This window comes from Crocodylus siamensis, chromosome 5 (genome assembly GCF_052110815.1).
Source record: "Crocodylus siamensis isolate JL-2025a chromosome 5, ASM5211081v1, whole genome shotgun sequence".
Classification (NCBI taxonomy): Eukaryota; Metazoa; Chordata; order Crocodylia; family Crocodylidae; genus Crocodylus; species Crocodylus siamensis.
Window position 1 is genome coordinate 95,201,638 of NC_143399.1, and position 14,995 is coordinate 95,216,632.

General features: G+C 43.9%; 1 protein-coding gene across 4 annotated transcripts in view; it reads left to right on the forward strand.

The window, feature by feature from the left end:
* Positions 1-14,995, forward strand: part of TRIO (trio Rho guanine nucleotide exchange factor) — a 394,215-nt gene that overhangs the window by 102,932 nt on the left and 276,288 nt on the right. For all 4 annotated transcript variants that reach the window (XR_016442705.1, XM_090049848.1, XM_090049849.1 and 1 more), the window contains one exon: positions 1,790-1,864. Coding sequence is in view for 3 of the 4 variants with exons in the window: in XM_090049848.1 (XP_089905974.1) it covers positions 1,790-1,864 (75 nt within the window). In the remaining variant the exon portion in view is untranslated. The remainder of the gene's footprint in view (positions 1-1,789; positions 1,865-14,995) is intronic.

The following is a 14,995-nucleotide window of genomic DNA, read 5'->3' on the forward strand; positions in this document are numbered from 1 at the left end:
TAGTTTAACAAATGCTGAACCTGTATCTAAACTGGTAACCTAATTTTCAGTTCAGTACATAGGACAGGTAGATCTCTCATTCGGGTTAAAACCTGGTATTTTCTCTGGTTCCAGTTGGATTCTGTTGCTGAAGGGCAGACTTGTTAAGGTAGATAGATGATCCTTGAGTATCTACTCAAATTGAGGCTTAAGGCATACAACTAGGGGCTTGGACAGACATTCAGTTTCTCCAGAGAGAGTTCCTGCTCTTGCAGGAGAAACCACAAGTGTAAAGTACAAAAGTTTGTAATTTTCTCCCAGAGAAAAAGGGGCCACTCTGGGAGAAAAATAACTTGTTAACAGTCTGAGTGAAGTGGATCCTTGGAAGATATCTCTCTGGGGAGACAACTTTTGTACAAGCAGCCAGCGTGCTTTGCTGCTTTTCCCTCCCGATTCCAAAAGGGAGGAAAGGAGAGTGTGTGTTATTCCCAGCCAAGCAGAGAGCAAAACATGCTCCCTGTGTGCTTTGGACCAGAAAAGCCCAGTGGTTGAAGCCCTCAGAAGGCATGTTCTGCTTCTAACTTGTTCCCTGCCTGAATTGCACTGGGGCACTTAGGCGCTGGGAGGCATACAAGTGTACCCTGCCCAGTCTTAGCTAGACTTCAACACAGCACAAGCGGGGGGGGAGGCTGGAAGATTCTATACAGCACAGACCATGCTCCTACCTTCCCTTACTGACAATACCTGCCTGCATTCACTGTAAAAAAAAAAAAAAAAAAAAAAAAAAAAAAAAAAAAAAAAAAAAGCTTGAAAAGCTGTATGGGTTGTGTGTTCTAGGAACCCATGTCATCTGAGTGTCCGCACTGCAGGCTCTTTGCTTCTCTGAACTTCTGTACAGGTCAATTTATCTCTCATGAAAACAAACCTGGAAGAGTTGTCCTGGGTGATTTAAACGTGTGTACACAGTGTAGATTTTGACATGCATGTGTGTGCGCATGTGGGTGTGAGTGATTTTTTTTTTTTTTGGTTGGGTTTGCAACAATGAAGTGTCTCAGTGAATGAGAGAGAAGCAGTAAAATGTTACTCAAAAGGCAACTAACAAAGTGGTCATTTATGGCATAGCTGGAATTTCCTAGTCTTTTAGATCAGTTAAAAACCTGCTTTTTAATTGATGTCTAGCATTAAAAGGTGGAAATAAATGGATATTCTTTTTGCCAGAGAGCTTGCTCATGTTCTACAGATGAAGTATAATAAGGAAAGATGTCATGAAGTCTGATAAGGAAAAGCCTTTATTTCTAGGCACATTTTGCTAATGCACTGAACTGTTTTTAAAAATGCTGTGGAAAGTAGTGTGTAGGTGACTCCCTTGAAGGCAGGTTGTGAAACTAGATCTGTATCTGCTAGGAAAAGAAGTAAAAACAAGGTTTGGGACTACAATTTTATAATAAGAATTATTGTATTAATTTTATCTGCTTTTGAAAAGCTTTACTCTATTTGAGGGCTTATTTAACTAATCTGCTAGGAGGGCTAGTCCCATGCAGGTTTTTTCAAGAGGTGGCATTGTTTTATTAAAATGTTTGGATAGAAATTAAGATAAGTTTATGCTATTTTTTAGGACATTTAACAAATGATACTATTATAGTTGTATATTGAAATGATGCTACTTCTTCTGATGCTATTAGAGTTGTAGGCTAGAAACTACGCTGAGTACAAAAAATATTTTATTGATTAATTTAAAAGGCATTTGAAAGTCTTCATGCATTGCTCTTCAACCCTTGATTAACATGCTTGTTACATACATTTATTCCAGGGTTTCGCAAAAATGATGAAATGAAGGCTATGGAAGTATTGCCAATCTTAAAGGAAAAAGTTGCATACCTGTCAGGTAAAGTTGTTTCCTTTTCAATGGATATGTTGTCACTTAAGTTGTATGACCATGATAAATCAAATACCTTTTACCAATTGTACAGGAAATCGGACAAGACCTGTCTAATAGATAAATAACTGGATGCCCCATCCTCTCTAGAATAAGAATAGACTTGATATTGGTAAAAACCTGAACCTTATGCCATTAAGAGGATATTGTATCCCTTTTTTGTTCAACAAATGCTTGGCTCTTTCCTGTTGCTTAGTACATAATTTTTCCTTCATCTTGTCTTTGTTGTTTCATTAGTTTTGTGTGTTGTCTTCCTGAAAAATTGGACAAATGGTACAAGTTCTTATTCCGGAGTTTTGTGTTGGACCATTAACTCTGTGGCACTGCCTGGTGAAGAAATGATACTAAGTCTCATTGTGTTAATGGAGACCTGATCTTTGCATTGTAAAGAAATGTTTGATCCTGTATCGTCTCCTGCTTACAACGTGCATTCAGTGTACTTTAGTCTATAAGGTGCAGGGGTGGGCTACAACTATAGTTTAGATTTAGGAACACCACAATAATTATTCTGTGTGCTACTAAGTATCCTTTAAAAGACTGCTGAATGGGCTTACTCCTGTGAACTGAATTAAGGCTCTGAATTATGAACTAAATGCTCTTAAGGTTAATCAGCAGCCCATAAACAGGGGCTCAGCACAGCACTTAGGTTAATAGTATCAATAAAACTACAGAACTAAAACGATCTGTAAGTATTCAGTATCTAGAATGATCCCTCAAATTATGATGCTGCGTATTGGCACTGTGTGCTTGCATCAATGGTTTTGTTTTTTTGCTAGTCAAGAGTTTAGATCACAGTACTTGCATCTTATGTAGGAAGCAGAAATAGTTAATGAAATGCTAAATCTAAGATTACAAGAACTCTTGACTTGATGCACACTGTGGAGCATTGAACAAATTATTTTTGAAACTTGGCTGCCCCCAGGTCTTGGATTTCTGAACCCTAAAGCTTGCCAAGATAGAGCAGACAATTTGAGTGAACTTCAGGGAGTTTAGGACTGCACTCCAAACCATGTCTCATTTGCTGTTCTTGGCATTTCGGGGGAGTTCTTTGGAACAAGGTTGGCCTTGTTTTGCCATCCTATCTTAACTTTGGTCCTCCACAAACGGGAGAGGGAACTTATTTCTCCCAGTACTAAAACCCTTTAGCTGTAGTGGGTGAAAAGCTTAATGTCCTGTTAGGCATCTTTAGTCCTCTAGTCCCTCCTTCTGAAGTTGAAGTAAAAATAATTCTTAAGCCTAAATAGCAAGCATATAAGGGTGGGGGCCTGTTTTGATTGTCACATGCCACACATTTTATACATCATGATATAAGTAGAATAAGCTTATATCAGTGAGTAACTCTGGCACTTGGCCAAAAGCATGATTGAGAAGACTTTTTCAGTCATACAGCTTTAAAAAGTTGAGAAGTCAGGCAGGCGCTCTGCCAAATTGATGCCTTTCCTACAGCATACCTCTGGGTATCTTGGTGATAATGTACAGCAGAGGTTAGAGTGGTTCAGTTGGAAAAATCTGGAAGAGCTCAGAACTGTAGTCTGTTCTCATCTGATGACATGGCAGAGATGATATAGTGATAGATGAAACCTCAAAAGAGAGGGACAACATGTTTAATTTGCAGTGTGAGAGCTTTAACTAACCTCATTCTGGTCATCAGGGGTCACCAGTGACTGTTTCTCTATTAAGGTTAAAGGGGAGAGATTTGCAGAGAAATATGGTAATTAGATCCGTTTCTTCTGAAACTAGAGAAAATCGGGTTGCTCATATAGTGTTCGCTTAATTTCCTAAGTGGATGAAAATTAGTGTTAGTCCATGTAAAGGGATAATCTCAAGTATTTGGACAAATGGTTAAATGACAGAAGTTAATAGGGTTAGGGAGTGCTTACGTGTGCTTGTTCTTTGAAAGCTGAATCAAGGCAACTTACATCTTAGTGAAACAGGGCTACTTACGTTTCTGTTATGTAACTTCTATTTCAAATATCTGATGTTAGTATGTGTTATCTTTAAATTTTAATAATTCAATATAAAAAAACCACCAGGTAATTGGAAGTAAAAGAAGCAGAACATAGATTTATTGTGTAAAGGATAATAGCCTGAATGAAGCTTGCTGGTCATCCCACTTTAGTTTTTCTTAATACATCTGAAGAGCAGGCACATGAGTAGTTATGGTACATCACTAGTTCTGTGGCACGTCCCTACTTCCTAACTTGCTGAAGTTTGATTGCTTGTTAGTACCCTCAGTAACAGAGTAAAGTACAGTGTAGAAGTTAAATTGCAAGGAGGCTGCCAGTACTAGTACCTACAAAGAGCCCAGTAAGCAAATTGCAAACTGTTTGAGTTATTGGCTTATTGCAGAAAACTGTACTGCTTATAGATTCGATTGCTTTTTATGTCCTTTAGTACATCTTTAGACATGGTATATCTGGGCCATGTTGTACATTATACTTGGCTTGTGTTAAATGTACTGAAAACACAAATGACCTTATGTTCAAGCAGTAAAGCATGTGCTAAGTATGCTTGTATTGTAGCAAAGAAACAGCTTTTCATGCACAAGTTATCTCCCGATTGCATTAAGTAACACTTGTTTGGCTATCCTCAGACTGCTCCACAGAGATCATACAAGAATTTGCAGTTCTCGACAAGCCATGACATCAGCCAGGGACCTCTCTGCTTTCCCAAGTCTCCATGTGGGACAAGGAAAGCAACAAATGTCAGGAGGAAGGAGCCTGGATCTTTCACTTGTCAGGTTCCTCTAGGATCAAGTTGAAAGACAGGTGCCCACAGCCCCAGAGAGTCCCAAAGCTGAGACCAAGGTTCAGCAAGCTGTGCATGTTAGCGATTGTAGTAAAGATTACTGTGCAGAATATGTTCTAACTTTAATAGTGCACAGATTTAATGCATACTAAGTGGGCCTGTGCAAAGTGGCTAGTATTTGCTTTGAATTTGGCCTGTCCGGGACAGTGATTCGAATCACTGTCCCGAATCAATTTGGCTGAATCCAATTCAGAGATTTGGCAGCCAGGAAATCGGCCAAATCTCCAAACAAAACAGGCCCCATCCCCCACCTGCTCTCCCCATGACATCAGTGGTTGCCCCACTTGGCCCCAGCTCCTGGTTCTTTAAAAAACAAACAAACAAACCCCGCACTCACTGGCTTCTGCCAGGCTGGGGGGGAGGTTGCACAATCCCTGTTGTCCCCCACTGTCCCACGCTGTGTGGGAAGGCTCTACCATGAGCCCCCGGAAGCCCTGACAGCCACTGTAAGAGCTGGGGAGTGTGGAGCTTTTTAAGCACCAGGATGTTGGAATCAGGCAGGGCAGCCATTGACATGACTGGGAGAGTGGGAGGGGGTCGAAGGTGTACTCAGGGGGGCTGGGGGAGCAAGCAGGGGATGGAGCCTAGTGGGGGTCCCCCATGATCCCCTCCCCTGCTCCTCCAGCACCCCCACCCTCTACTTACTGGCATGGAGTTCGGGTCCAGCTCCTTATGGCGGCAAATGGGGACTGCCTGAATCTCTGAATCTTTTCCGAATTGATACAGAGAATTTCAAATTGATTTGGACCTTTTTATTGGTCTCCTAGTTCGATTAGGATTTGGCCTCCAAATGGGGCTGAATCTTCTCTGAATCGAATTAGTACCCGAAGCTTCGCACAGACCTAATACTAAGGCTTTTCAGTTAACTATATTAACCTGTATTCCAGAACTTTATGGCTTAGTCTCAAATATCTGGTGTTAGTACGTTATCTTTAAATTTTAATGGTTTAATATAGCAAACTGATAACTGGAGTTCACAACCTGAATGAAACTAAGCCATATTAGTTTTGTTTTTGTTTAACACATCCAAAGAGCAAGTTCATGAGTGGTCTTTGAAACTGCTGCATCTCCAGATCCCAAGATTTGGAGATTTAACATGTATTAACTAAAACTTTTGAGAGCAAGCCAGAGATTCCTGGGAGGCAGGGTAAATACTAGAAATGCAAGGGCCTTGTTCTTAAAATAATGGCATTAGTAGGTACAAGCATATAATTTTAAAAGTTCTTCCTAATGTGTATTTTGGAGAACTGGCAAGCTGTTGGTGCCACTTCATTTTATAGTTTCAAGTATAGTATTAGGCACAGAGAAGAAAAATGCAATAGACAGCTAACCCTAGAAAAGTTCCTGAGGTATTAAAGCCATTACCTGAAAATGCCCACGACTGCTTCCATTCTCAGTATCCCTTCTCCTTTCATCCCTGTCTTCAAGACCATGGATCTTCAAGCTGAGAAATGTTTCAAATGCGTAATGTTTATAGAGTAGACAGCTGTTAACATACCTATATTCCTCTTATCCCTGGCAAATTTGTTTCCCATTATTTTACTTCCTCAGGTTCCAGTTGACATGATGAATGGCCTTCTGTAGGAAAAAGTTCAGAGCCACTGTAAATGGAATTGCGTAGGTTTCTGCAACCATATTGGTTATAGACCAACAGACAGTTTTAAGGATTTCACCATTGCCCTTCTACCTGCATAATAATCTCAGGTTTGGAGGTTGAAGGTGCCCCAAGGCTAGCTTGAGACAGTTTCTGGAGGTCATTAATGATGCATTGAAGCTGTTGGAGTTGGCGACTGTAAGTGTTGACCAGAGGGATTGTATTGTCTTTGTCATTGGGTTGGTATTGTCAGAGGCTGGAGTAGGGTTTGACAACAAAAAAACAAAAATAAAGGCTAGAGTAGGGTTTGGCTCTACTGTACACTTCTACTGTAAGTGTAGGAAGTGGAAGTGTGCATCTCAGTTGATGGGATCAGAACAGATGCAGTTTTTACATAGAACTTTGCTATAGACCAGAGGTGGGCAAAATATCTGGACCGCCAAGGGATTTTATCCTTTCCATGGCGGGTCCCTCAGCCCCACCCAGCCTATGCATATGTGGCACCTGTGGCTGGTTCCAGGGTGCAGTGGGGCTGAAGTGGTGTGGTAGCTGGACTTGTTTCCTGCCACCCCCTGCAGCAGCAGCTCCTTCCAGCTGCTGCTGCCAGCCCCAGCCCCGCTGTCCACGCACCCTGGTCCATCCACCCATACCCACCACTGAGGTTGCTAGACAGAGCAGGTAAACAGGGTCTCCAAGGAGACCTGGCCTAAGATGTATGTGGGCAGTGTGCAGTCAACTGGGTGGATGGAATGGCAATGGGACTGTGGGGAGTGGGATGAGCAGGCAGATGGGGCCAGAGCCGGGGCTGGGATCAGGATTGCATAGTGGTCACAGTGCAGGGCTAGGGCCCAGGCACAGGCAGAGCCACAATCCCCTGTCCACATGTCCCTGCAATGGGTGCTGGTTCTGCGGGCAGAGTTGTACAGGGTGTGGATGCAACTCTGTCCCAGGCCTCGTCCCAATCTTGGCTCTGCCATCCATTCCACTCCTAGACATTCTTCCTGCCTGCCCGTGGTCACATCTCATCCATCCAGCTGAGTGTGCCTTGCCTGCACGGGTCTCTGTGGACCCTCCAGATTGTTGAGTGGGGACAGTGCACGGCTGGGGCCCAGGGCGGAGCTGCGATCCACTTACTGCACACCCCTGCCCATGGAACCAGTGCCTATCATAGGGATATGTGGGGAGTGTATCACAGCTCTACCCCAGGCGCCAGCCTGGTGCTGTCTTGGCCCTGCCTGCCTGTCCCACTCCTGGATGCTATTTCTCCCCACCTGCCTGCAGGCCCCATCCTATCTGCCTGGCTAAGCATGGGAAGAGCCAGTTAGGGAGGTTTGGTGAGCTGTTGTGAGCCAGGGTGGGAGGTGCTGATTGGCCTATGACAATTCATCAAAACTCCTTAAGTGGCTCTCCACCTTGTGGAAGGAATCAAACTTGATGCTGTGGTTAAATCAGAGCTGCTAAAGCCAGCCTTTCTTTATTTAGGGCTTTACTGTGATCACAGGGAGAATTCCATACAGCAAGGGGAATCACCCACTTGTCTGTGTCAAAGGAGTTCTCAGACTCTGTAAGTTTACAGGCATATTTGTACTTACAACAGATAAAAAGAAAAAAAATACGATCTTGGAGAAACAAATAGGAGTAAATCACTGGTCTGACACACACACAGGCAGTTTACTTAAAGAAAAGGGAAACGTGCTTATAGGAATGGTTATCAGTTTCTGGTTCTCAGAGAGAAAAGAAAACTAACATCTGCACACAGGGTAATATATCGAGACAAAAACAAGGCATGCAGGATTCTCTTATCTCAGAACGTTTTTCTGAAATGAGCGGTATCAGCACCTCTGGTCTCTGTCTCTTTTCTTAGTCAAGTTAGGAGCGTGGTTAAATTTATTTCCACGACCTCAAATATTGGCCACCCCTGCTATAAACGATGGATCAAGTTGTGTGCTTAGGCTGGAAGCTTGTAGTATGGAACTGGTTGTGGTAGTCAGTTTGCTTCTGATATAGTGTGGTGTCCATGTGGCTATTGCAGAGTTTCATATTGGTGTCCAAGAAATGAATTAGGTGGCTGGAGCATTCAGAAGTCAGTTTGATTAGAGGGGTAGAAGTTATTAAAGTCCCAATGGAATTTCTTTAGAGATTCCATTGCATGTGTCCACAAGATGATGTGATTGATATAGCTTAGGTATACCAAGTAGATGAGAGGGCAGCTGTGGAGAAAGTGGATTTAAGATCCATCATTAATATGTTGGCATAATGGGGGTAGGGGGAGGCATTTGTGTGCCTACAGTAGTACTGTTTGTAAGTATAGGAGAGCAAGCTGGAAGAAAAATCTGCCCCCAGTCATCTATGCTGTGTAGCCCTCCATTGCTTCAAATATGGAATTAGAGTGAATTCTTATATGAAAGTTGTGATGAAAATTGTACAAGTGAGTAAAACCCATCAGAATGGGAGTCATATTTATTTTTATATTAAAATTAGCTAATTGCCCATCAAGAATGATGGATTTCAAGGGGGTGTTTACATGACCCCCTCCCTTTAGGACTGGCCATGTAAAGAGTCCTGCCACTGTCTCTTCCAGCCTCAGGCATAGGGGCTCCTTCACCCTGCCTGCCTCAGTCTTGCAGCAGGGCTTCCCCCTTCCCTCCCCTCCCCGCTTCATAGACATCAGGGCTGGAAGGGACCTCGGGAGATCATCGAGTCCAGCCCTCTGCCCAAAGGGCAGGAAGTCAGCTGGGGTCATAGGATCCCAGCAAGATAAGCATCCAATTTACTCTTGAAGGTGTTCAGTGTAGGTGCTTAAACCACCTCCACTGGCAGACTGTTCCAGACCTTGGGGGCTTGGACAGTAAAGAAATTCTTCCTTATGTCTAGCCTGAAACAGTCTTGCAGGAGTTTGTGACCGTTCGACCTAGTCATCCCTTGGGGCGCTCTGGTGAACAAACGTTCCCCCAGATCCTGGTGGTCACCCCTGATAAACTTATAGGTGGCCATCAGATCACCCCTGAGCCTACATCCATTTTGAATTGTGGAACCCAAAACTGGATTCAGTACTCCAGCTGCAGCCTCACCAAGGCTAAGTACAATGGGCGAATGACGTCCTGGGATTTGCTTGAGAAGCATCTATAGACGCAAGCCAGCATTTCGCTCACTTTACTAGATGCAGCGTCACATTGAAGGCTCATGTTCATCTTGTGGTCAGTCATGACCCCCAAGTCCCTTTCCTCTGTAGTGCTATCCAACGTACCACTGCCGAGCCTATAAGGATGCTGCAGGTTTTTCCTCCCAAGGTGGAGAACCTTGCATTTTTCGGTGTTAAACACCATCAAGTTCTCATCTGCCCATTTGCTGAGCTTGTCCAGGTCAGCCTGGATCACCCACCTATCTTCTGGCGTGGATGCTTTGCCCCAAAGTTTGGTGTCATCGGCGAACTTGGCCAGTCCACTCCTGACTCCAATCTCCACATCATTAATGAAGATGTTGAACAGGATGGGTCCCAGGACAGAGCCTTGAGGGACCCCACTGGTCACAGGGCACCACGATGAGTGACTGCCATCAATCACAACCCTCTGGGTTCAACCACGGAGCCAATTTCCCAGCCAGCGGATCGTGGTGGAGCCAAGGCCACAACTGGCCAGTTTGGCCAAGAGGTGATCATGGGATACCAGATCAAAAGCTTTTTTGAAGTCAAGATATATGACATCAATCTATTCTCCCTGGTCCAGGTGATAGGTCACCTGGTCATAGAAGGAAATGAGATTGGTCAAACAAGACCTACCTGCAACAAACCTGTGCTGGCTATCGCTTAGGATGTTAGCCTGGGCCAGTCCATCAAGGATGGCCTCCTTAATAAACTTTTCTAAGATCTTCCCCAGGATAGAAGTCAGGCTAATGGGCCTGTAGTTAGCCGGATCCACTCTCCTCCCTTTCTTGAAGATCGGCACCACATTGGCCTTCTTCCAGTCTTCGGGCACTACACCAGAGCACCAGGAGTTTTCAAAGATCCGTGCCAGGGGCTGGGCTATGACTCTCGCCAGCTCCTTGAGTACCCTGGGGTGCAGATTGTCAGGGCCAGCTGACTTGAAGGTATCCAGCTTCTCAAGGTGTTCCTTCACGAGGTCAGCATTTATGGAGGGTAGGAGATCCCCATCACCCGGATCTCCCTGTCCCATAGCAGGCATGGGCGTCCCATGGAACTGATGAAAAACTGAGGCAAAGTACCTATTTAATAGGTTGGCTTTTTCCTGGGCATCAGTTGCCAGTTACCCCATCTGGTTTAGCAGGGGTCCAACGTTGCCCTTGCTTTTCCTCCGGCTCCCCACATATCTGAAAAAGGACTTTATGTTGTCCTTGATGCTTGAAGCTAGTTGGAGTTCAGCTGCAGCCTTGGCTTTCCTGGTTTGCTCCCTGCAGGACTGGACCAGTGCAGGACCCTCCCTCCCTACCGCCTCCCCCTCCCTGCTGGCTGTTGTCGGGGCCAAGCAGTGCTGGGGCACTGCCACTGTAACTCCTCGTCCCTGTCCCTCCCCACTTCCCTCCCTTCCTTCCTTCCTTCCCTGCTGCCCAGCCCTGACAACAGCTGCCACCATGCCCCACGCCTGCCCAGGCCTGCGCAGCCTCCCTCCCTCCCTGCTGCCTTCCCTTCCCCACTGGCTGTTGTCAGTGCCCCCTTCTTGCCCCTACAACAGCCACAACCTTAACCCCCCCCCTTCACCTCCCCCCGTGCTACTCCTTTTCCTCCCTGCCTGCTGCTGCCTCCCCCTCCCTGCTGGTTCTTCTGCAAGGCATTGGAGATGGACAGATGGGGGTGTTGCCACCATGACCTCCCCCCCAACTTTGGCCTCAGGCAAGAAGACATGGGGAAACCCCACTGTTCAAGCAGCTGCGATATGTTCTCCGCTGCTGCAAACTTCCCCAGTAGCAGCCCAAACTTGGGCCTATGCAATCATTCGCTTCCCACCCTCTCGAAAAGCATTATGGACAGACTAAGCCCTTTATTATATTAGAATATTTGTGTTCACGTGAATATCCTTGAAAACTTTAAAATAGATTTCATCAGCACCTGTCAACTTCATGGAGAAAGCTGAGTGTGAGTGAGGGACAGTTAAGTGGGGCTGGCTAATTAAGGGATATTGATAATCAGGCAGGGCAGAGTGTGGCAGTCAGACAGCTGTGGTGCTTGTGATACCTGAGCTAGTTGGCATGGCTCTCTGATATGTAAACCTAGCCTATGTTACTGTCTTAAAGACAATGAATGTGAAAGTTTTGACTCAAGTTAGCATGAAATGCTTACCATGTTGTGTTGTCTGCTAGTTGTGGACCAGTCCAACTGAGGGGCAGGAAATGAAGTGACTCGAAGGTCTTGCAACAAGTCTGTGCACTTATTTAATCAAGAGTAGGATTTGTTTAGATCCCAGTTCCTCTACTTCCTTTAGAACAGCTTTTTACAAGTGACTAGCATTATCTCTGGCACCGCTCCTGCTTCTATTGGTTTCTGTTCTCTGTCCTAATTATATTTGGGGTCCTATTACTAAACATGAAAACAGGAAATTGTCCTTGAGTCATTAATGTTTTATCGTAGTACCCTGACCACTGGGGTATCTGTTGCAGAGGTGATGCTTGGATATATAAAAACAAAGCCTGATGAGTTAAATTGGTTATCAAAAGTACTTCTTGTTGCTATATGAATGGACTTTACTGTTTTAAGCATATTTTTAAGAATTATCAAATCCACACAAATTTAAGCTACAATACCTGTGCTGTCTCCAATGCCATTTTGTAGGCTGTTGTTCAAACTATCCTATTCCTTCACTATCCAGAAGTGATGCATGATTCCTGGCTCACATAAATTTATTTTCAAGTTAGCCAGAAAGATGGAAGTTGTTTCTTTTTACAGGGAGAGGGATTTAATGCATCTGTGCTAGTAATCTTGTTTTTCTTGAGTATAAAGCAATCCAACCAGCTATTTAATAAAAAACAGGTGAGGTCCCATTTTTGGAAAATCAGTTTTCGTTAAGACGTCTCACAGACGTCCTTATGCTGCTTGCTTATACAGTAGCTGAGACTCTTTAAGTTTAGAGATGAGAGGGTTATATCATACCTGTTTCAGAGATGGGAAATTGAAGTATAGTATTTCAGTCAAAAGGGCTTGCCAGTTGGGTGCCTTATTTGAGACTCCCTAAAACCTAATTTTCCCAAATATTTAGCATTTTAAGTTCAAGACTTACAGTAGTTAAGTGTACACTGGCTTTTCCAAACAAATACTAGCTTACATCAAGTACCTAGAAAACGAGGTGCGTATTATTTATGACTTGGGTCAATTTTTAGTTTAGTGATTTATTTTATTCAGTTTATATGCCACTCTTCCCAGCAAAAGCTCAGGGCAGCTTACAAAGGGGACAGAATAACTTAAAGCAGGCAAATGAACAAGAAAACCAAATAATTTAAATCAGCATAAAACTGAATCCCCTATAACTGATATCCAATCCTAGTTTTGTTGGCTAAACTCCTGCCCAAATAAGAAGTCTAGGCTCAGGGCCTGGTGGACCTCAGAAAGAGGTTTCTAGAGCTAAGGAGCAACTGCAGAGAACAACCTCCTGCGTGCTTTTGATGGTACTTGCATGAGTTTCTCTCTGTTGATATTGGGAATCGTAGTGGAGTACAAGGGAGAAGGCAGGCCTTTAGGAATGTATGGTCTAGATGAGCGGTTCCCAAAGTTGTGGGTCACGACCCCAAATGGAGTTGCAGCATCAGCAGATGGAGTTGCGATAAACATGCCCCCCTGAGACTTCTGCACCCGCTGTGGGGCTGCAGCCTGGCTGCAGCCATCTCCAGGCAGGGTGCGAACAGAAGCCAGCTCTGTGGCCCAGCAGGTGGGACCCACTGTGGGAGGCAGCACCTGGCCCCTTTCCTGACCCAAGGCATTTGTGTCGAGCAAAGTGCCTTTGCATGCCATGCTCTGGTATCCATGCTGGGGCTTGCCTACCCCTGATCTAGGTATAGCATGTGATCTAGGAGCCCCCAGAGCTGTGAACATGAATGACAAGTGGAGGCTGAATCAATATATATATTGAATAGGAAAGAAACAAAATGGACCTTGCCCCCATCTCAAAAAAAAAAACAACAAAAAAGGTCTTGCAGTGGTGATGAGCACTTGTTTATCACCACCATCTAGTACTTCTCCACTAGGAAAGAATGGAACCTATTTAAAGCAGTCTCGTGAATACCCACTATATCATGTAAATATTTTATCAGCACCTCATGGTCAGCTGTGTCAAAGGCTGCTGAAAGGTCTAGTAAGATCAGCAAGGCAGAATCAGCTTGAGGCAAGACCTATGAATAGAGTCCACTTATCCAGGTAATAATTTCAGGCTCTAAACCAAGACTCTCCTCTTCTGCTTCTTCCCCTTCCCCCCCCAAGTTTTTATTTGATCCCTGGGTAATTCATTAGATTAGCGGTTCTCAACCTTTTGCACCTTCTGTACCACCAATCATTTTGTCAAAAAACCCTGGGCCCACATGATAAAAGCAAAACCCCACAAAATTGTACAGTTTGAGATAGCTGGTGATTCATCTATTTGAAGTGCAAACAACTGATTTTTTTTCAATTGGGCAATGAGTTGAAGTCCCGCCTACATGACCTTTGAGTTTCACCAGTGGGACACGGTCCACTGGTTGAGAAACACTGCATTAGACACCTTCAGAACAGGCGAGGCCTACAGGAGCTTCCTTCACTACTGGAAATGGGGCTAATCCCTGGAACAACTCCATTCTGTACACTTCCATTCCTAGTGAAAGGAATAGCATGTAATCATAGAATGAAAGATAGCACTGCAATTAATAAACACAAGGAGGTTAAGCACATGTGTTCTTAAGTGTACCAAAGGTTTATAATGGGAACAAACATGTGGCCTTCTAAGCCAGGGAAAAGAACAACCTAGGTGCAAAGGCCACCCCACTCCAGATTTCAAGAACATGCTCCAAAACCTTGAATGTGAAAGCTGCTCAGATCATATGAGATTTTTATCATGAGCAAAATAAGGTTTAATCTTGAGCAATGCCACTCCCCGTTTCTTTCTTAAAATGACTGAACTAATTTTTTGGCTTGAATTATTTCAAGGAAGTATAGTTTTAGCAGAAACTTGGGACATAAAATTAAAGCTGAGTAAAATTTGTGGAAGACTTGTAAGAATTTACAACAATGCCTTATAGAAGGTGTTAGGGAACTTTAATAGGTCCATCAGCCTTGCATGCATGTATTTAAGGGCCTGCTCTGTCACTTATTAAGAAAAAGTACAATTTAGGCTTCCACACAAGAGATGGACAATGTAAGAGGGAAAAATGCATGGATTCCTACCCTGATGTCTGAGACATTTTTTCCATGGGAATTCACTTGAATTAGATAACTGCATTTTTAGAGAAGAGACTCATGCTTTCCTTAGAAGTTTTCTGAGCCTTGTCTTGAGTTTGCCTCTTCTGTCAAACTCATTCACAAAGAGGTTTGGCTTGTCCTGGCCTTCACATATTGAAGACCATTTGAATTAAATTTCTACTGTTTTCTAGCTGTTTGCTTCTTTCATGCTGCTGTGGCAGTCATTTAACAGGGTAGAATCTGAATACATCTAATAATAAGAGTACCATCACTATGGAACATGAAGGTAATGGATATGATATTGAGT